Source organism: Malassezia pachydermatis (assembly GCF_001278385.1).
Source record: "Malassezia pachydermatis strain CBS 1879 chromosome Unknown scaffold8, whole genome shotgun sequence".
Classification (NCBI taxonomy): domain Eukaryota; kingdom Fungi; phylum Basidiomycota; class Malasseziomycetes; order Malasseziales; family Malasseziaceae; genus Malassezia; species Malassezia pachydermatis.
This window is the reverse complement of record NW_017253145.1, coordinates 127,963-149,167: the sequence shown is the minus strand read 5'-3', so window position 1 is coordinate 149,167 and position 21,205 is coordinate 127,963. Positions and strand designations below refer to the sequence as shown.

General features: G+C 54.3%; 10 protein-coding genes across 10 annotated transcripts; 5 read left to right on the top strand and 5 right to left on the bottom strand.

Moving 5' to 3' along the window:
- Positions 1 to 23: 23 nt before the first annotated feature.
- On the top strand, positions 24 to 2,270 carry Malapachy_0513 (hypothetical protein; the record flags this gene model as incomplete). The annotated part of the gene is made up of 1 exon (XM_018135030.1): positions 24 to 2,270. The coding sequence occupies one exon, from the start codon at positions 24 to 26 to the stop codon at positions 2,268 to 2,270; it is 2,247 nt and encodes a 748-aa protein (XP_017990529.1).
- A 27-nt stretch (positions 2,271 to 2,297) lies between these two features.
- On the bottom strand, positions 2,298 to 3,663 carry Malapachy_0503 (fusca protein fus6; the record flags this gene model as incomplete). The annotated part of the gene is made up of 4 exons (XM_018135020.1): positions 2,298 to 2,304; positions 2,332 to 2,349; positions 2,384 to 3,616; positions 3,644 to 3,663. 4 exons carry the CDS (start codon positions 3,661 to 3,663, stop codon positions 2,298 to 2,300), a joined length of 1,278 nt encoding a protein of 425 aa, XP_017990511.1.
- A 119-nt stretch (positions 3,664 to 3,782) lies between these two features.
- On the top strand, positions 3,783 to 4,997 carry Malapachy_0518 (cop9 signalosome complex subunit 4; the record flags this gene model as incomplete). Its single annotated transcript, XM_018135035.1, has 1 exon — positions 3,783 to 4,997. The coding sequence occupies one exon, from the start codon at positions 3,783 to 3,785 to the stop codon at positions 4,995 to 4,997; it is 1,215 nt and encodes a 404-aa protein (XP_017990533.1).
- A 6-nt stretch (positions 4,998 to 5,003) lies between these two features.
- Malapachy_0505 (rwd-domain-containing protein) lies at positions 5,004 to 5,897 on the bottom strand (the record flags this gene model as incomplete). Its single annotated transcript, XM_018135022.1, has 3 exons — positions 5,004 to 5,680; positions 5,716 to 5,778; positions 5,816 to 5,897. The coding sequence occupies 3 exons, from the start codon at positions 5,895 to 5,897 to the stop codon at positions 5,004 to 5,006; spliced, it is 822 nt and encodes a 273-aa protein (XP_017990513.1).
- Positions 5,898 to 9,149: 3,252 nt separating this feature from the next.
- On the top strand, positions 9,150 to 9,584 carry Malapachy_0495 (yt521-b-like splicing protein; the record flags this gene model as incomplete). Its single annotated transcript, XM_018135013.1, has 1 exon — positions 9,150 to 9,584. One exon carries the CDS (start codon positions 9,150 to 9,152, stop codon positions 9,582 to 9,584), a length of 435 nt encoding a protein of 144 aa, XP_017990588.1.
- A 620-nt stretch (positions 9,585 to 10,204) lies between these two features.
- On the top strand, positions 10,205 to 12,199 carry Malapachy_0475 (heat shock protein; the record flags this gene model as incomplete). Its single annotated transcript, XM_018134994.1, has 1 exon — positions 10,205 to 12,199. The coding sequence occupies one exon, from the start codon at positions 10,205 to 10,207 to the stop codon at positions 12,197 to 12,199; it is 1,995 nt and encodes a 664-aa protein (XP_017990489.1).
- Positions 12,200 to 12,334: 135 nt separating this feature from the next.
- Positions 12,335 to 15,013, bottom strand: Malapachy_0474 (px domain-containing protein; the record flags this gene model as incomplete). The annotated part of the gene is made up of 1 exon (XM_018134993.1): positions 12,335 to 15,013. The coding sequence occupies one exon, from the start codon at positions 15,011 to 15,013 to the stop codon at positions 12,335 to 12,337; it is 2,679 nt and encodes an 892-aa protein (XP_017990445.1).
- Positions 15,014 to 15,143: 130 nt separating this feature from the next.
- Positions 15,144 to 15,911, top strand: Malapachy_0520 (mitochondrial import receptor subunit; the record flags this gene model as incomplete). Its single annotated transcript, XM_018135037.1, has 1 exon — positions 15,144 to 15,911. One exon carries the CDS (start codon positions 15,144 to 15,146, stop codon positions 15,909 to 15,911), a length of 768 nt encoding a protein of 255 aa, XP_017990483.1.
- A 132-nt stretch (positions 15,912 to 16,043) lies between these two features.
- Malapachy_0470 (choline kinase) lies at positions 16,044 to 18,437 on the bottom strand (the record flags this gene model as incomplete). Its single annotated transcript, XM_018134989.1, has 3 exons — positions 16,044 to 17,755; positions 17,782 to 18,131; positions 18,163 to 18,437. 3 exons carry the CDS (start codon positions 18,435 to 18,437, stop codon positions 16,044 to 16,046), a joined length of 2,337 nt encoding a protein of 778 aa, XP_017990442.1.
- Positions 18,438 to 18,553: 116 nt separating this feature from the next.
- Malapachy_0500 (hypothetical protein) lies at positions 18,554 to 21,115 on the bottom strand (the record flags this gene model as incomplete). Its single annotated transcript, XM_018135017.1, has 1 exon — positions 18,554 to 21,115. The coding sequence occupies one exon, from the start codon at positions 21,113 to 21,115 to the stop codon at positions 18,554 to 18,556; it is 2,562 nt and encodes an 853-aa protein (XP_017990508.1).
- Positions 21,116 to 21,205: the final 90 nt, after the last annotated feature.

The following is a 21,205-nucleotide window of genomic DNA, read 5'->3' as shown; positions in this document are numbered from 1 at the left end:
ACGCGTCAACCAGCCGAACGATCATGACGGCGGGGGCGTGCTCGTGTACAGCTGATGCGGAGGCAGCCACCCTACGAAAAGAAGCTCGTGAGCACAAGGAACAGCTGGAAGATGTCCTGCAGGCGACCAGCACAGGCACACCGCGCTCGATCGCACGGCCATGGGACACAGATGTGGCGGCAGCGCGATCCGCGCTTCGTGCGTCCTATGTTGCCCTGCTTCTTTCCTGTACCTTTACACGAGCTGCTCAGCTAGTGGATACGATGATATGGTCTGATACCACGTACTGCTTCATCTCGACAATGCGGGCCTCTCTCGCACGGCTCGAGCGTCAGGCACAGCAGGCACCTACCTCGAAAGGCGATGCCCCCAAACAGGACCGCAAAAGTGCCAAGCTCAAGGCCTACCAGACGACTATGGATGACCTTTTGCGATTCATCGATGACGAGTCGGCGTTCTATGCAGCGCTCCTGATGCAAATCACTCGTCTCTTCCAACTGGATGAATTGCAGGATATGCTTACGACGCTGCGTTTGCAAGACGTTTCCGGCGTGCAAGCTTCGGATCTCACGACACCTAGCACACTTCGGCCCGATATGCTGGAAGCAGCGCACATGCCGGCCTATCGTCACCAGCTCTACGAAACGTTGCAGCGCTTGCTTATTTATCTCGGCGACTTGGCGCGCTACCGAGAAATGCATGCTGTGCTTCCTCCGATTCTGGCACCTCGTCGCCGGGGTGGCGAGCCACGCTCGCCTGATTTTGCACGCGCCGTCCAATTGTACCACAAAGCGCACCTGCTTCTTCCTGATCATGGCAATCCGTCCAATCAGCTAGCCGTGATCGCTACCTTTGTGGGTGACACATTTGGCGCGACCTATCAGTACTACCGTGCCCTATGTGTACGTATGCCGTTCGACAAGGCCCGTCACAATTTGCATCGCCTCTTGGACAAGGCCTTTGCGGCCTGGTCGGCCTCAGCGCTGCGTGACGAAGTGCTTACCGCTTGGCGTCAAGCGGCGTTGGAAGACAGCCCAGGTCGCCGTGTGCCTGTGCCGACAATCAGTGCACGTTGGTCCTCCACAGCAGACTGGTTTGAATCCGTGGTCCAATTCCACAGCCTGTGTGCTTTGCGGGCCGATTTGGATGCGGCCTGGGTACTGAACGACGCTTTGCTTAAGCACGTTCTCACGATGACAGAAGTGCATGAACTTCGTGCTGTGGACTACTTACGTCTCGTCGTGACAGGTATTTGTGCCTCGTGGCTGGCGCGATTGTGGCGCGCGCCCCCGCATGCGAAGCTCGCTTTCGCGGTGGGCGAGCCTTACTCGGCGCATATTCCGAGTGATACCATTGACGAGCATGTACGGCATGCATGGGAATCGCTGCTGGTGTGCCATGTGCTGGGCCTCCTAGCAGCGCTTCTCGCGGTGAATCGACATACCCTCGTAAGCACACTGCGTGCGCAGCCCACGTCGCTGAGTGAGCCGCAGCTGCTTTCTGTCTCGCGCGGCCTACGGCGGACCTTGCCAGCGATCCGAATGGGTCTCAAGTGGGTTAAGGGCCACGTCGCGTACATGGCACAGTGCCGTACGCAGGCGGCCGCCGCGGCTACCGAGCTGCAGCAGGCCGTCGACACCGACGAGGCTGCCTCACGTCTGGCCACCGATGCTGTGGCGCGATTGGCCTGCATGCAGCGGAGTGTGGATGCCCGCATGACCTCGTTTTGGAGTGCGTTGATCGACTTTTGCAATCTGCTGCGCGCGGCGTACCCCTTTGATCTCTTGCCGACCGTGCATGAGGCCAGTCAGGACGTCGGTCGGATCCGTGTGCATGTGGCGGAAGACGATGACTTGCGGTACTTGGGTCCCATCCGTCGCGCCATGCAGCATGGTGAGGAGTCGCAGTATGCGCTTCCTGTGCAAGAGCCGACGGACTGCGCTAGTGCAGGATCGGACTACGCGCGCATCACCGATATCCTGATCGACGCCAAGGTCATGAGCGAGTCGCCCTCAGTCGATATGGCCTTCGACGATACACGTGCCATGTTTGTAGCCCGTGCGTCATTGTGGGCGGTGGACGACCAGGAGGACGATCCGTTGGAGTTGGCCATGCGTGCGCTCAACGCTGGCGCTGCGCCCACGGTCCCTGCGCCTTCGTTGTGGAACGCCATGGACCCTACAGCTGCATCCCCGCCACCAGCAAGTACCGCTAGCGCCACGGATCCCTCGTCGATTTGGTCGACGCCTACGACGCCGTGGAAGACGTGATAGGTGTCGCAGAGGCTCGGCCCACAACTACGCCCTGCCTCGACAGTTGGTACGCCCATACCATTCGTTCCCGCATCGCCTGCGATGCTTGCATGTGCTGGAGCACCTCGCACGGAGGGCGCGCCGTAGTACTTGCGGCCCAGACTTGCGCCTCCCAATCGATGCGGCCCTGGCACACCGAAGCGAGATCGACGAGCCAGGCACATACGTCAGCGCCGAACGTGGCGCGCAAGGTGGACAACGATACGCGTTCAAAAGCGCTCAGGTAACATGCCAGCAGACGGCGCCCCAGGATCGGCACGAGCGCTTGGCTTCGTTCGATGCCCAACACGGGGTCCATCGCCCATGCGGAGGCCGCCGTCTCTTGGATAAGTTGCCAGCATGTGACAAAGTCAGAGCGCACATAGGCCGTGAGGATACGCCGCGGCGTATCCTCAACGGCTGTATGGGCTTGAAAAGTGGGCATCGCGAGGATGTGCGATGCTCGTTGCCGCTGTGCGGCGGGCTCACAACCCAACGCATAGATCACAGTGTACCATACCCACTGCTGTGGTGCGAGCACATCACTGTATGCAGTCCAGAGGCTAGCATCATACACATCCGGCCATGCCTCGTCATAGATGGAACATAATGACCATTGTGCAAGGAATCGAAACGCTTCCAGCCGTGCACGAATCATCGGAAGCGATGCGACGGACGCTTCGCGTGCGCCAACATACAGCGATGCCATCTCTGCACACCCTGGCGTCGTCGTCGGGACATCCGAAGTCGGGAGCGTCGTGGCTCCTGTGCCCTGCTGCAGAGCCTTGGTCCATGCATCCGGATCCGCTGGGCCTTTCCATAGTCGCTCTAGCATCTGCAACACAATCATCGCCTGATCCACATAGGTTAACACCCGCGTGGGCTCGTGCGCATGCCAAGCGGCTTCCAAAGCGTTCATGTACATGCTCAGCATATGCTCGTTGGTCGTACTGTATTCGCATGCCTTGTCGTAGTACGTGACAGCCTCATGGAACGCGCCGCACCGCATGGAAAAATCACCGAGGTTCAAATACGCGAGACGCCATGGCTCATGCACACCCTGAGCTTCGCACGTTGCTAGCGCAGCGGTCAGGCGAGCATGCTCCTGCTCACACCACGTCTTTGTTGCCTTGTACCAGGCTTTTTCCTCGTCTGTCATGGGCCGGTGCCGGCCCAGGCACAAGCGGTCCAACGTATCTGTGGACCACGTTGTCGTCTGGATAAGGCGACTCGCTTCGTCGTCTGCCGATGGCTGCTGTGCCGTGGGTCCATGCTGGGCTATGTAGCATAGCGAATGGATACGTGTCCATCCACGGCACGTCTCACTACTTGGTCAGCTCACAAGCACGTACACTATGTCGTCGTCCATCATCACGTCGCGTTCGAGACCTGTGACGGTCGTGGAGGGCGTGGCCTAGAGTACCTCGGCCGATGTGAACCAATAGCCATGCCGCTTCGCAACGCACGGACGGTCGACTTTCTTCTACGTTCATGTCATCGTCATCATGGACAGTGCAACTTGATGACGCTGCAGGGCTTCACCAAGCAGCGGACCGCGCAGACGCGTACGAGGCACTACTGCATTCCATCTTGCAGCACGAGGTAGCCTCCTCGCTGCCTTCTGCCATTCACAAATACCTCCAAGCTGCTGCGCTTGATAAGCGTAACGCAGCTGGCGCAGGATTGCTGGTGGGCCGACGTGTGGTGAAGCATATGATCACGAACATAATAGACGCATCTATAAGACCAGACCATCCCTTGCATGACACTACATGCTTCCAGGCTGTACTAGCACAGATTCTGACATCTTGCGCATCTTCCTCTGTGTACGATGACGAATTGGTGCCTGCTCGATTGGCTCTAGCGAACGCATATGAACGTCAACATGCTTATGCACAGGCTGCACAGACTCTCCAATCCATCTCCCCTGACGCAGCTCAGCATGCAACCGAGACATCTTGGGCCGCGCTGTGTGTGCATAGTCTGCGCCTCTTTTGGTTGGCACAGGATTTACCTGCCGCTGATCAGGCTTTGCGTCGCGCGAATTCTGCGATTCACTCAGTGCGTGATGATATCAACCTTGTTCATACCTACAAACTGTACCAAGCGCACACGTATGCAGCCCAACAGCGTTACATGGAGGCAGCTTCGCGATTTTATGACTTGGCGCTCTCCTCTGACGATGCGCACGCACAACGGGCAGCACTATGTGCCATGCTGGCTACTCCTAGCATCCAGCGCACAGAGTTGCTCACCAAGTGCCACGCATGGCCCTCATCACACTCGTGGCCTTTCCACACAGCGCTGGAGAAAGCAATGCACAGTCGACTATGGACATCGGAAGACCAAGCATCCCTGGTACCTTTCTTGACAATCTATGATCACATGTTGGTCCATCATGATGTGGAAGCTTGGAAGTGGGCTATTGCTATGCACAATATATTCGCTGCCAGTCGCACATTCACGTCCATTCCATTTCAGCGTCTCGCTACGCTGGCGGGTGTAGATATAACGGCCTGTGTGAAGATTCTGGCACAGTTACGCCTGCAAAACCAACTCTCAACCAACTGCACTATCGATCAGCGAACACAAGGTGTGTACTTCACGTCATCCTTAGCGGCTTCCGAACGCTTAAAACGGAGCGATGCTCGTATTGGTGCAGCATTGCAAGCACTAGATACAGCACATTCACGCTTATCTACGTAGTCGGCTTCATTCCTCCATATCGTCCACAAAGCCTTCTTCCCCGTCGGATTCATCCTCGTGCGTCCATTTCTCACGCTCTTCACGCGTATACTTGCTGAAGTCCACCTCCTTGACGGCTTCATCTGCGACTTTCTCTTCCTCAACGCCTGTTCCTGGCTTCGAGAAGAGTTCGCGTCCAGTTGGTTTGGCCTTCATACGCTTGTACTCTTCCTTCTCTTTATTGGAGAGTGTGGCCATAAACGCCTCCTCTTTTTGCGCTTTGAGTTCTGCTTGCTTCTTCATGAACTCTTCACGCCAAACGCGGAACCGCTCAACAGTAACAGCTGTACCACGGAATTTTTCTTCTTCTGCCCGAAGTTCTGCCTCTCGTTTCTCATTTGCTTCCTTCTCCGCCTCTTGCGCTTTACGCGTCATATAGTCTGTTAATGATTCTCGCAAGTGCGACGCTAGCGTGAATACCATAGGCAGACCCAAAGATTCATTGGCCACTTCTTCGAGCTCAGTATACAGCTTCTGTACTCCCTCACGTTTGTCTGTTTCCATGCTCTCCTCACTAGGCTCGTTGGCGTCTTCCGGTGCGGGACCGAGTACTTGTCGTTCATCTTCAAGTACGCAAATGGAGAGATGAGGCACTTCGTCAGGGTATTTGTCTGTGTATCGAACATCAAGGAGCAGTACGGGATCTGTCGATAAAGTAAGACAAGTAGTGACAACCTACCTTTTTTGGATTCGTCATACTCCTCCGGTGTGACGCGAATGCGCAAATGATCGTCGGTGATTTCTGATGTAAGTTACTACGATCGTATGGTAACACTTACTCTCCAACTCATCAATATAAATACTCTCAAGAACTTCAATTTCCTCAGCCAACGTTTGGCTCTGCTCCTCCGCGGTCACCATGGCCAAAACGCTATGAGAGGAAGTGGAGAGGTTCGCATGGGCGAATGAAATGTTTCGATTTTTTGTTCAGATTAAATGAGCAAAAACCTACGCGAGCGGTGATACTTGGGTCTACTGGCGCAATGGTAGCGTATCAGCCTTCTATAGGGTCAGCCATATAGGGGCGAGCTGAGGGTTGCGGGTTCGAGCCCCGCGTGGACCTTTCCTTTTACAAATCCGATCGAATTCTGGTTTGGTCTATAGTTTTTCCGTTGCCAGCAAATTACTTGCTGGATTTATGCATGGTTCAGGGTCCTACACATATAATACGAATTTAATCCCCACATATCTAATGCTGTGACATGTCATGCGAGCTAAAAGAGGGCGCTCTCGAATAAAAATAAAGCAGTGTTGAAGCCCGCCTATCACTCTACTTTTAGATGCAAGATACACGTTATGTCATCGCTGAAAATGCCCCTACTTTCACCAATAAATTCCCTCTCGTGTGCCTATACCAACGGCCATATAGCATTTCAGAAGATTCCTGCTGTTTACGCTGCTTGACTTTTTCTCCATTACTCATTTTTATTGGCCAGGAACATTCTAATTAAGTTTCCCGAACTGCACTATCACCGCTGGTGCTTATGCAAAAGGTGTGTACAGCCTATAGCCGCTGGCATTTTCCTTAAATGTCAAACTACGCCCAATAGCGTAGAATAAAACTTTTACCCTTAAGGGAAACCACGCCCTTTCTCGCCCGAGGAAATAGATCGTCTCAGGGAGAATGTATTTTGAACGTCAAATGATGTGCACGTGAAATATTATTGGTTATGAAAGTAGACATCGATTTTAATGCCCCGGGAAGCCCCTAGGGTGCAGCTTGACAACTCATTTCAATCTCGAACGAAGGTTATTGTGGCACAAACAAAGTCCTTCCACTGTTTGACAACTCACATTATTGTTTGTGCGACAACACAGAAGGATAGACTAGGTCTGACTTGTCAGTCTAAGTTGACTTTTGAGAGGGTCCAGTTACCCATTCAGAGCCAAGGGCCCTATTCTATTCCTTTTGTATTGACACCTGAGCCTATTCTAGAGCTAAGTGTGTATGCAATTGGATTGTCAAAACTCTAGAGAGAAATCTGTTAATTCATCTACTTCAGCACAATACACGGGTGCTGCTTGTAACGAGTCTACAGGTACGAAAATATTTATTTGAGTGTATACTAACATTTTGCCACAGACGCACAAAAGCCCTCTACCCAACAGGCAGACAATGCAAGTATCGGATCTACGAGTCGTGATAAGTCTACGGACGGGTCCAATCGCATTCGCCAAAATTCAAAAGATACCAGTGGCAGTCCTGTTCCTGGACGGCGGGGTGAGCGAGGATCACGATTGAGACGACATGGTTCTGCTGTATATTCCTCCTCTACGCACCCCAATCCCACATCTCCTGATGCCACCAACTATTCTTTGTACGATCATGGGTATCAGCATCCAGCATCAGGCGAATTCCCCTATAACCGTTATTACTATTATGGCTATTATCCAAACGATCAACCCATGGGATACCCACCACCACTTCCCTCTGATACCGCGTCTTATTCACGTTCGGACGACAGTGCCTCTGGAGATAAGGAAGAATTAAGCACCTCTCCAACAGATATGGGAGGAGGCCATTCTGCGATGCTTGCTCCTATGCCAATGGGTGTTTATTATTCAATGCCATTCTACCAGAGACCCATCTGCTACCCCAATCCCTCTAATACACCGATGGTGGGATATCCATACAATCCTTCCATGCAGGGCGCCATTTCACCTGGCTATGTAACAGAGGGCGAGCCTTTATCCTTCCCAGCAGATGGTATACCCCCGTCTCCTTCATATGGATATGAACCTCGTTCCCCTCATGAACCCGTATATATCAATGGGGCATCGTCTATGTATCGTGCTATTCCGTCACCTCCTGGCGGCGATGCGTATCGGCCATTCATCTACCATGATTCGCGACCGTATTTCAGCTATTCTCCTTCTGGACCACCGATCCCTGGCACCCCACTTATGCGCCCTGGTGTTCCAATGCCCCCCGGGTACCCAATGTCACAGTATGAATGGACCTCATATGCTGAAAATCCATCTATGATGCAACGGATGAGCAGTACAATTGGTCGTCGCCGTCGTTCTACTCCGTCGCAACGCCGTCGCTCCAGTATTAGCACTTCACCAGAAAACCCTACGCCTCGGAAGCCGGAGGAAAAGGGTGCATCACTCAAAACATCTCCTTCATTGAAACCAACCCTTGAACCTACAGCTACGGCCTACGCTGGTCGCAAGGACGCTGATGAGCAGGTTCCTCAGGAAGAGGAGTCTACCACAAAGACAAATGGGGCTATGTCGGAGAATCAACGTCAAGGAACTCGATCTAATTATGTCATGTGGTGTGGCAATGTACCTTCTGATGCCACATTGGAAGAACTTTGGTCTTTCTTTAGTAGCATTCCAGAAGAAATCACGGACGTTGCAGCGAAAGACCAAGCCAGCAAAGCGTCGGACACGCCAGAGCTGGGGGAGAATGTCAACTCTGCCGGAATTCTATCTATTTTTATTATATCTCGATCAAGTTGCGCATTTGTGAATTACGCATCGCAAGAGGCTTTGTCAAGAGCCTGTTCTTATTTCCACGGAATGCCATTACGCACAAAACCTTCTTGTCCTCGTCTTGTTTGCAGACCTAGGAAGCTGGAAGATGCTGAATATGCTGGTGTAGCGGCACAACGTGGCAAAGGTGTTCATACAAACTGGTACAGGCAGCAAATTGCTGCGCAGCGCGACGCGGCGCGAAGTGCTGATGATAAAAATGAAGAGCTTGATATGGAGGACGCAAGGTCCTTTTCGTCCACAAATTCCTCTTTGCTTCGCCAGCCACTCTTTGCTAACCGTTTTTTCATACTCAAGTCACGCAGCAGCGAAGCATTGGAGACTGCTTTAAGAACCAATATCTGGTCTACGCAGCCACATAATGAGCCTGTACTGGACCAGGCTTTCCGGAACAGTGAAAGCGTCACGCTTCTGTTCAGTGAAAACTTCAGTGGGCAGTTCTTTGGCTATGCCGTAATGGCAAGTCGGCCAGGTGGAGCTCTTGCCACAGAGGATGTCATTTCTTCCTTGATATCACGAACGAACAGTCCCTCTTTACAGCCAGATGAAGTACCTAGCGCAGAGCCAGGTTTGGACTCCGAAAGTACTACGTTGACTGGCGAAAGGCAAGAAATGGCTTCCCGTCCTAATCAAGATGGCATTAATGAGTCGAGCGCTGCATCAACTGTATCGGAAACGCCTAGCCTTAGGGCTGAACGCCAAACGGAAAAAGAGCTTGCGTTAGAGGCCCAGGCCCGCAACCTGCAGCTGGATCATCAATCAGATACATCCGAAGCAGAAGGTCAGGGAACGGCCACTACTGGATCATCATCAGAGCCTTTGGGTTCTAGCATACACGAGCCACGTTCGCTACAGGTCGGTCAACCGTTTTACATTGATTGGAGAATTGCCAGTCCTCTTCCTTTCTCTGAAATTCAGGGCCTGCGCAACCCTTGGCGTGACAACCGCCTTATTAAAGTTTCACGTGATGGAACAGAGATTGAGCCTAATGTTGGCAAGATGCTTCTCAAGGCATGGGAAATGTATCTCTCGAAAGAAGACAAATGAAAAACTATCTAAGGATTTGCCTAAATGATATTTATATATATATATATATTCTGCTACATTATAGGTGAAGTGTCTTATACATAGCGGGAACACTGGTGAAGGCATTGCATAATGCACATTATACAAGAGACTAATGTCTATTGTCTAAAGGTGTATATAGCCTGTCATTATTACACAAATAACATGTAAGCAATATGCCGATGGGATCACCTAGCTGTCCAGTTTGTAACATGTTTTTTGCCTCAGAAGTATCTGTTACATCTCTAGGTTGGGCCTAGGTATCATTCGATCGTGGTTACCACGTCCGTTACTATAGTATAATATGTTCATCCAGGCAAATATGTACAATGGACGCTACGATGTATCATGGGACGTACCATAGCTCCGTGCACGGAAGTTCAGGCGTGGGCGCGCTATAGTCGCGAAGCCCCAGCCTAGATGTGGAGTCCCACGACTTCTACTAACGGCCACGTGTCATTCACGTGGAGGCGGAAGGCTGCGGAAGGCGAAAGAAGTCGGGGTTTCGGAAGGTGCATGTGGACAAGAAAGAGTACAAGTAGTACACTTGCATTCTTCGTTTGCCACACTGCATTGTGAATTGTAGAGATCTACCTTTCAGAATGATTGGCGCACTCTCCCGTGGTATTCGGATGGCGCCCACTTCGGGCAGGTTTCTGTCCCAGTCGCTCCGTGCTTCGTCGGTGACTGGCGCTCGCTTCAACTCGGGTGGCAAGGTGAATGGCCCTGTTATTGGTATTGACTTGGGTACTACCAACTCGTGTGTTTCGATCATGGAGGGTCAGCAAGCCCGTGTGATTGAGAACTCGGAGGGTGGTCGTACTACGCCTTCGGTGGTCGCTTTCACCAAGGACGGTGAGCGCCTGGTTGGTCTGCCGGCCAAGCGTCAGGCCGTGGTGAACCCTGAGGCTACTTTGTTTGCCACCAAGCGTCTGATCGGTCGCAAGTTCACGGACCGTGAGGTGCAGAAGGACCTTGACAATGTGCCCTTCAAGATTGTGGCGCACACTAACGGTGACGCCTGGCTCGAGGCTCGTGGCCAGAAGTACTCGCCGTCGCAAATTGGTGCTTTCATTGTGAGCAAGCTTAAGGACACTGCGTCTGGCTACCTTGGCAAGTCGGTGAAGCACGCCGTCATCACTGTGCCTGCCTACTTCAACGACTCTCAGCGTCAGGCTACCAAGGATGCTGGTACTATTGCCGGTCTTGAAGTGCTGCGTGTGATCAACGAGCCGACTGCTGCTGCGCTTGCCTACGGTCTGGACCGTCAGGAGAACGCTACTATTGCCGTGTTCGACTTGGGTGGTGGTACGTTCGATGTTTCGATTCTGGAGATGTCCAAGGGTGTGTTCGAGGTCAAGTCGACCAACGGTGACACCCACCTCGGTGGTGAGGACTTTGATATTGTCATCGTGGAGCACCTCGTCAAGGAGTTCGAGAAGGAGAACGGTATTGACCTGAGCAAGGACCGCATGGCCATCCAGCGTATCCGTGAGGCTGCCGAGAAGGCCAAGATTGAGCTTTCGAGCACCGCCTCGACCGACATTAGCCTGCCGTACATTACGGCTGACGCTTCGGGCCCTAAGCACATCAACACTAAGATGACTCGTTCTCAGCTCGAGGGCATGATTGCCAAGCTGATCCAACGCACTGTCGAGCCTTGCAACAAGGCTCTGGCTGACGCCGGTATCAAGGCCAGCGACGTGAACGAGGTTATCATGGTCGGTGGTATGAGCCGTATGCCCAAGGTTCTTGAGACTGTGAAGAACATCTTCAAGCGCGAGCCTTCGAAGGGTGTGAACCCCGATGAGGCTGTGGCCATCGGTGCCTCGATCCAGGGTGGTGTTCTGGCTGGTCATGTGACCGACATTCTGCTGCTCGATGTGACCCCACTGTCGCTTGGTATTCAGACGCTGGGTGGTGTGTTCACCCGTCTGATCAACCGTAACACGACGATCCCGACCAAGAAGAGCCAGGTCTTCTCGACGGCTGCGGATGGTCAGACCGCTGTCGACATCCAGGTGTACCAGGGTGAGCGTGAGCTTGTGAAGGACAACAAGCTCCTGGGCAACTTCCAGCTCACTGGTATTCCCCCGGCCCCCAAGGGTGTGCCGCAGATCGAGGTCACCTTCGATATTGACGCTGACGGTATCGTGAACGTGAGCGCCAAGGATAAGGCCACCAACAAGGACCAGAGCATGACCATTGCTGCCGGCTCGGGTCTTTCGGACCAGGAGATTGAGCGTATGGTCAACGATGCTGAGCAGCACGCTGAGGCCGACAAGGCCCGCCGTGTGGTGATCGAGGAGGCCAACCGCGCTCAGAGCGTGGCCAGCGAGACGAACAAGGCCATGGCTGAGTTTAAGGACCAGATTGAGAAGGACGAGGCTGAGAAGGTTCAGAAGCTTGTGGAGGAGCTTGAGGCTCTGGCCAGCCGCGGTATCTCGGGTGACGAGTCGCTCCAGGTTGACGAGATCAAGACCAAGATTGACGAGACGCAGCAGGCTTCGCTTGGTCTCTTCAAGAAGGTGTACGAGAGCCGTGCCCAGAACGACAGCGGCAACGCTGGCTCGTCCCAGGAGGGCGAGAAGAAGTAATAGACTTAAAAAGTCATTGGATGTCCTAGTATGTGTAGTCTGTGTAGCTAGTCTACCTTGCTATCGATGAATTGTACGTTCGGTGTACAGGTTACAATGAGGGTGTAAGCATGACGCATGTGTATGGTTCTTAGCTTACACCAACTTGGGCAACAAGATGGCACGGAACGCAGGAAGCATAGTGCGAATGGCGTCCGTGCGAGGAGGTTCGTTCGAAGAGGCTGCGCGTGTAGCTGTGCCCTTGGCCTCGGCCTGGGGTCGGTACACACGAGCGTCTGCGTCTTCAGGTCCTTCCTCTGAATCGCTGGAATGAGTCGAAGAAGCTGAATCGTCCTCGTCATCATCTCCCAATTCCTCAATTTCATCGTTGAGCGCCGATCCAAATCCAAAATTGTTCGACATGGTCTTAATAAACTGATCATCTTCATACAAATTGTTGTCCGACCCAGTAGCAGCAACATGGGCCATCTTGCGTCGCCGTCGAATTTCCCGTCTTAGCTTGACACGGTACGCTTGCTGTATCACCTCTTGCGTCTCGGCGATGACACGCTGATACATGCCAGGATCTGTAGGCAGACAGCGATCCAAATTAATCCAACCTAAGCCACAAGATTCTGGCTCTCGTGGATCACGCACATAATTGATAAATAGCTGAATCCATTGTACCAATCGTTCAAACAACGCTGACCCTTTCGTATGCACTTGATGCACAAAGTTGTAGAACAATTGTTGATGGCGTTGGACTAAATTTACAAACGCATCCACCAACAATTCGGGCCGCGTAGCCGAGAGCGATTCGTGGTCGTCCACGGTCTTGATCAAATCCGTGATAAACATTTGCAGGTCACCGAGCATATCGGCAATGTTGGCCGCACGATATACCTCTGCCAAAGGCGCATAGAAGATCGTAATCATATCCCTGATCAGGTCGGTCGTAGCACTGTCAGATATGAGACCAATGAGCTGCTCTTTTTCACGCATGGCCACGCATAGGTTGTAATATACATGCAGGTCTTCAAGAAGCCACGCATCCTCGTTGTCAGGCTCCGGCTCAGGCAGGCCGTGTGCTTGGGCGCGCCGTCGCTCTCGCTTTAGTTTTTGCTGTTCAGCCGTTGCACGACTGAGTTGACGTTGCTGCCGTTCAGACAGCTCACCTCCTAGGGGCGAGCGAAGTACGACGCATAAAAGCTCGGATCGTTCTGCCCGAGCCTGCTCACAAAACAAATTCTGCATGTCTTGCGGCATGGCAACGAACTCTGCCACCTTTTTCCACCACAATGGATCAGGGATCCTGGACATTACGTTCTCGGCTAGCTCTTTCATCTCAGCAATCTCATCTTGCAATCGGCCGGTAAACATCCGCTGCAGTAAGCTCTTTTGCCCAAAGGGCTGCGCCAAAAACAAATCCAAAAAGGAACGCATCATTGCCACAGGGTTGGAAATGCGCAGGATACTACGCACCATGAAGTAAGGCATCATGCCGTGCACAGATTTCAACTGGGCAAATGCACTTGACGACGAGTCGCGGCCCACAAACATGGTAAAAAGGCCGGAAGCCATAGACACCGTGGCCCAGTTCATCAATTCCATATACTCTGGTGGCAAATCCGACACATGTGGGCAGCGCCGGATGGTGGCCAGCATACGACTTAGTCCATCAGGCTCCATCAGATGCTTTTTGAACGTCCCGAGATGCAGCTGCAATTGTAGTACGCGATCTGTAATCTTGTCGGAAAACTCTTTGAATTCAGTCTCACGTAGGGCATCGGCACGTTTGCGCACATCCATATCGGCCTTGTCTGCACTGGTAAGGGTTGTAGGTTCATCCATCAGGAAGCTGCGCATGATCTCACTATCAGCCACATCTGGGATGGCGAGCAGGCTTCGCAGGAAAGCGCGAAGTGTATGCCTATTCCTCTCGCGAATGAGCATACTGGGTGTAGTCGCTGTCATATCGGTCCACTCGTCTGTTTCTTCCGCAGGCAGTGTCCCGTCGATGGTGGTCGCCGACTCGTCCTTAGCGGGCATATCAGGGATATCTTCCATGGGGAAACGCGCTACTAGGAGTTTGTGCATCTCCTCGAAACCGCGATAGGTGTGTCCCACATAGACTTCATGTGAATGAATCTTTGTCGACACAAGAAACTCGTCCTGGACCTTGGTACGCAGACGACCTCGCAGAATAGTACGTCGTACGCCCACAATGTCCACCTCAAAGTGATCTGATACCGATCTATTGCGAGCTGCACGCTGTTGTGCATCAATAGCAGCTAGGCGTTGTTGATCCTGTTCATTGATCCGAACGACATCTTCTTCCACACCCATCACCCGCATAGAAGAGCTGACCAGCATACACAAGTACCGTTGCATCTTGCCAGTTACATTCGATACGCCTGTCAGTCCGCCATTTTCGTCGTGGATGGTAATAATATTCCGCTCGAGCAGTCGTTCCATAAACAGCTGCACCTTGTCGGAAAAAAAGTTGGGCGGTGCTTTGGCAAAGAATGGGAACGTAAGTACGAACCGATGTAGCAAATGGCGGAGCAATGGGAGCTGCTTGGGATCCAGTGGCTTTGAACTGCGAAAGGGTGGGCCAAGCAGCTCGAGGGCATCCGCTCTGTGCAGCTGAGCCAGTTCCTCCTGGAGCTGAAGCCCCACCAAAGTCTTTTTCAGGTAATGGGCCTGCAAAGGCGAGAGAGAGGACACTGTAGGGCCATTAGCAGCTGGAACCGTGGATACAGCTTCTATCTTGGCTGCAGGTATAGACTCCCGCGCAGCTGCGCGGCGCAGAAACGGATTTGTATCCGCCCCCATGGAAGGCGTACGTAGCCAGCGCAGCTAGGCGTTGACAGGTCGTAAGATGGGTGGCCTAAGCACCATCACGTGATAGGCGGGGATGGACTACGCGGCGCCTACGGCCATCGCAGGGTCCTACTTAGCCACCATGAAGATTACGACAGCCGTCTCTGCATCGGCCGCGGCCTTGGCTGCCTTTGCTCTTGGGTACGCTGTGTATTTTGACTACAAGCGACGGAACGACCCTATTTTCCGCAAGAAGCTTCGCAAGCAGTCGAAGCAGTCTGCCAAAGTAGCCAAGAAGGAGCAAAAGGCCGCAGCACAGCAAGAGACCATGATGATTGAAAAGGCTGTCAAGGATGTCGCTGAGCCCGGTGTTCTCCCTGATGGTGTCCAGGAGCGCGAGGCGTTCTTTATGGAGCAGGTGGCTACCGGTGAGGCGTTGTTTGCGCAGGGCCCTACGTACCATGTGCCTGCAGCCATTGCTTTCTTCAAGGCGCTCAAGGTGTACCCGGCCCCAGTAGAGCTGGTGATGATCTACCAGAAGGCTGTGCCGAAGGAAGTGTTTGACCTGATTATGAAGCTGGTGACGCGCGATGCTGCTGTCAATGGCACGGGTGCCTCCAAGTCGGCCGGCCTCGACGAGGTGGACGATGATGTGGACGGCAAGAAGTCAGGAGAGCCGAAGAAGGAAGAGACGGACGCGGACACGGACGCGAAGACCAAGCCTACATCGGATCAGACCGCTACTACGACGTCTACGACGGACGGCGAGACGAACGCAGCGGACGCTCCTGCCACCGAGTCGACCGCTGAGACCGCCGAGGCGAAGGCGGAGGAGATTAAGGATGTGTTCAAGGAGGCCGTGCAAGAGGCCGCAGAGGCTGCAACGGAGGCATCCACCACCGAGAAATAGGCTATAGCCCACGTTTCGCATCCTCCTTCCAAAACCTATATGCTGGCTTACTTACTCATAGTTCTTTAGACGTCAACTTTGTGACTCCTATAATTATGACAGCTGTACATGGGCCTAAAGCAAGTGTTCATGTCACTTGGCCCCCACCTGGATATGACGTATGCGTAGATCCTCACGGAATTGCTCGATATGGCTGAGGCCAAAACGCAAATTATCAAACCCTTCCAAGCTGGGGTCGTTAGCCAAGGCGGTGTCGCATGCATCGCGATCCAGACGTGGGCCGGTGGATGTGACGCGAATATGACGCTTTATCCGATCGATCAAGACTGCAATATCGTCACGGGCTATCACAATCCCCCACAGACCCCAAACGGCATGCACCGCTGGTGTCCAAAGCGCCACTTCAAAATCTAGCCGATCGATTTCCGCTTGAATACTGCGATGAGGCGACATCGGTGAGCTGGTCTCCGAGGACGCGTGACCTTGCGACGATCCATCCGAGGTTGGCTGCTGTGTGACGGCTGGCGGCAGAGCAATGTCCGACACGGCAGAGAGACTGTCGGGCGTACTAAGTTTCGCCGATCGGCTACGACGTGCCATTGCGCGGCCTTGCATGACGTACGCATGGAGCCATTTCTGTCGTTCTTCCTTCGTGGGGTATGCCCCATGTGTGGACATACACCACGCCGATATAGGGTCATCGTAGTTGGCCCGCCATTCGTAAAAGTGATTCGCAATATCGTACGCTCGTGGGTTCGGCGTAGCGTACTCAAAGTCAATCACGACCAACCGATGATGAGGCGGCTGTGATCGAGAACGTGAGCGTGACCGACGGCGGAACTGTGTTTCAGGGGACGTGCCTAAAGAGGCAGGCGGACTGTTTACCGAGGACGTGGGCGACGTACCTGCGACGTAGCGCGGCATGCCAGAGGCCATTAAAGGCAGCTCGCCCTGTTCGTTCAAACGCAACATAAGTAAGTTGCCATACTGGGAATCATTGTGACAAAATACACGTTGGCTTTTCCCCTCCATTCGCTCCACCCGACGCACCGCGCGTTTGAAAGCCACAATTTCCAAGCACAGTGTTGGTAGGTCGATGGCATGAAGGCATGCCATCATATCGACAAACGAGCGTCGCGTCGCTTGTAAACTATCGACACTCGTATGCGTGGTGCGCAAATGCGCTTGGTCGGCATGCACGGGCAAGGGATCCACATGGTACGCAGCTCTCACCGCCTGTCCTTCCGGTGATTGCAAATAAGCATTAACCATTTCAATGACTTTGCTGGCTTCGCGCGTCCATCGCTTGAGACGACGCCATACGCCTAGATACGGCTGTCGAGCACTAGACGTCGGGCCCGGCGCGGGCGATGGTGCCGAGGAGGGCCCGAGGGCGAGCGGGCTCATAGTTAGCGTATCTGCCGTGCCAAGTTTCCCGCTAGGAGGCGACATGAGCAGACTGCGTGGACTCGCGAGAGAATCGTAGCTAGTTGCCAAAGAATCAAAGGACATGGTGGACACATTCGCGCCGCTGGGAAACAGACCTGGCGACGGATGCGCAAAGTAGCTGTAGCTCTGGAACGGGGGCGACGTGGCATCCGGTGCACGCCGACGACTCCGACGTGGCCGATGGCTTGCCGCCATGATATGGTTCTCAATCCCACGGCCGAAGCCCTTGCTGGGCGACTTAAGATCGCCTTGTTCCAACACGGTACGGACGACATCAAGCGGCACTTCGTGCAGCTCACGCATACGCCGAGCGACCCAAATGGCCGGGCCTTCGTGCTCCGCCGTACCAAAGTCTCGCATACCCGCCGGTCCAATCGATTCGCATTCGTAAAATTCTGACGTGAGTGCGACAAGAACCTACCTTCAATACGGCCATTCGCAAACGTGCCCAGGATGTGCGGCCCAATTTCGTAGAGACTGGAGAGCGTATGAAGGATCAACAGCTCGGTACGTCGTGATAGCAATGCTTCACTGCCTGCGCCATAGACACGCATCAGCACTGTGGGCGGCGCAGGGACAACGCCGCCGGCCTCGTAGCCCACAAAGAACACGGCATTGGTCAGCGCACTGCTATTCCGCTTCAGCGTCAAGTACTTGGGCTGCAATGGCAGGAGAGCCGGCGAGAGATCCATATCGACCCACCCACGCAATGCAAGAACCTGCGTAAACATTTCTAAGACTTGCGCTTTAAACGCCAGTGTATCCGACTGACTGCATGGTGTAAGCGCAGTTGTGTACTTACTGGATGTCCAAGCGCCACCCACGCGCTGCTGGGATGCCATAGGCATGCATATCTTCTTCGTCCACATCTTCTGGGTCATCCAAATCGTCTTCCGAGTCATCCGGTAAGGCTTCCATCTCGGGGGACCATGCTACGGGACTGGCCTGGTCGGGATCATCCTCCAGATGAAGACCTTCCATTTCCAGCTCATCCAGATCCTCGCCAACCGACTCGTAAAATGTCGGTGTCGGTGGACGGTACCATCGTGACGCAACCCCCGCGCCGGGCTCCGACATCGTGGGGAGATGGAGGCAACCACGCACCGCTGCTTTCCCAGCCCTCATCGGGCAAAGCGCATCGGACTTCCTGTCCCTGTATGAACGGGCCTCCACCAACTACAGCACGCCTACAACTACAGCATCGTTTCTTCCAGCAGACCGAGGTGACGGCGCTGACGCGGCGCATTGCTCTTTTGCGAGGATGGAGGAGGGGCAGTGCGTGTACGACCCACAATAGACTCGTTGCCTTCCAGTACCACGCTCATGACCTTCTCAAAGAGCTCTTGGTCCTCAAAGCGAGTCCACGCCTCGCTCGGCGGCATCTTCTTCGCATGCGGATCCATCGTCGCACCAAGGCAGGCGTGGAACAGCGGCGGCTCCCACATAGGGCGCGCATGCGGAAGCTTGTCGGAGAGGGCAAGCGTTTGCGTAAGCAGGGCACTCATCTGGAGCACAAAGCCCAACGTCGTGCACAACGTAATGGACCGATTGGAGGGCGAGCCGCCAGGGTACGCATCGACAATCGCCTGCATTTCGGTCGGCGTCGCTTCCTTGCTCACCCGACGCGCAATGCAGGCAGAGTACACAGCCGCCTGGAGTTCGACCATCGACCAGTTGTGGCGCGTACGGTGGTGGCCCAGGCGCTGCTGGTTCGTCGTCAAGGTGTAGCGCAACGCGGCGGCAAACGCCTGAACGTCCGCGGGGAGCTGCTCAAGCGACGGGATGTTCGAGTAGTGCACGTAGCGCCACAAATCCATACGTACCGACTCGGAAAGCTCCGCCGCAAGCACGGGCTTCGGCTCAGCCTCCGGATCAGACAGCATCGCTTCGCCATACGCATCGACAATGCTCGTGAGCGACGAGGGGAGCGCCTTGGTGCGCGACATAGTCTCCAGCAGCACAGGGAGCGCCGGCACCGGCACCTCCTCTTTGCGCAAAGAGTACTCTGTGCGTGTATATTCCGTCACCGTGGTCAGTGGCGCAGGTCCCGTCTCTTCCGGCTCAGGCTCAGGCTCAGGCTCTTCGTCCTCATCCTCGTCCTCGCCCTCGGCCTCCTCGTCGTCCTCCGCGGCATCGTCGTCCACCTTCTCCTCCACGTCGACCTCGTCAAGTACCTCAGCCTCAGCCTCATCCTGGGCCACCTCCAGCGCATCGAGCGCTTCCTCGACCTTGACCTTCTCCTCAGGATGCGCTGTAAGCCATACAGAGAAAAGAAGCGACCACACCACTTGACGCATTGGGCGCACAATCACACGCTGGGCAGGCGGCTCCTCTGGCTCTTCCAGGTACACACGTGCAATGTAAAGGCGCTCCAGCATCGCTGACACGAGCGCTTGGTCAAAGTGGCCAGCCCAGTAGGCGTCCTGGTACGTCTTGAGCGCAGCCACGTCCGTCGCAGCCATGAACCGCTCCATCGCCTCGCTGCCATGTTCTGGAATGTACGACAGGGCCGCGGTATGCATGGCCTGTACAATCGACGTGCGCATTGCCCACGAAACAGGCAGTGGCGCACCACGACGCTTGCGGCCGTACGCCACAATGCTGTCGAAAGACGCAGCGAGCAAACGCGTAACAGGATCGGACATGTCAAGCGTAGCCGATTCATCGTGGTCGTCCGCCTCTTTATCCGTGGGCGCCTCCTCACTCGCCACCGGAGGCAAGGCTGTGCCCTCTTGAATGGCTGTGTACTGCTCGCTAAGCAACGACGCAATGACACTCATACGGTTCGAAACGCCATGGAAAACGCCATTGAACAGCTCCATCTGCTCCGATGTGCGGCTCTCTGTCCCCACCAACGCAGCAAACACAGGCAAGAGGGTCATGGGGATCTTGAGAAGCTCAGCACACTTGTACGATGAGAAGCAACGGAATCGCAGCGCGTTCTCGACCAACATCGACGACTGCGACGGAAGCACAGGCGCCGACAAGATCTGAGGCAGGTGCGCCTTCTTCGCTTGCTGAGCAGCTTTCTTGTTCCGCTTGCTAGTGCTCACTGTCATAAAGCCGTCGTCATCGGCCGGCGGCGCTTCCGGCGCAGCAGGGGCCGTCTCTTGCGCAATGAATTCCACAGACCCCAGCGAAATGTAGCCCTTGCACCGCGGCGCATTGCCACACAAAATCAAAAAGTCCGAGTCACGACTCAAGACGTATCCAGCACGCTCATCAGCCAGCTTGGCCACAATGGCATCCACTTCCGAGGCGCCCATCACGACTTCGACATCGCAGGCGTGGAGGATGCTGTATACGTACTCTGTGAGGCCACGCGGAAGCATACGAGCATGTTCAAACTCATGATCAGTACGCAACTTGGGGCCAGCGCGCATAAGCTTCGCGTTAAGACGCACGTAGTTCTGCGTCCGCGAGAGCAGCGTACCGATCTTTTGGTGCAGGCGGGGGCCGTCAAACACAACCACCAACTTGAAGTTGGCCGAGCGTAAGAGATCAATCCAGCGCTTCATAAGCACACGGAAATGCAAGAACGAACCACCTTGGTATACATTGGTGTTCATGGAATGCCACACATGGTGGATCCACGCCCATGCATCAATAACCAGCCAGTCGCCCTCGGGGTTCAACTCGATCTCCTCGCCGTTCTCCTGCGCCTTGCCAGCACTGCTGGGAATCGGTAGCGTAAACTCGCTCGAGACGAGGCGCTCCATCTCATTTGCCCATCGCGTCAGTCCGAGCACACCCATGGTGAGTATGAAGAGAAAGGGAGTGCGATCGACCGGCCACGTGATTCATATCTTGCACGGCACTATACGCCACGCGCGTGCGCGCGATCT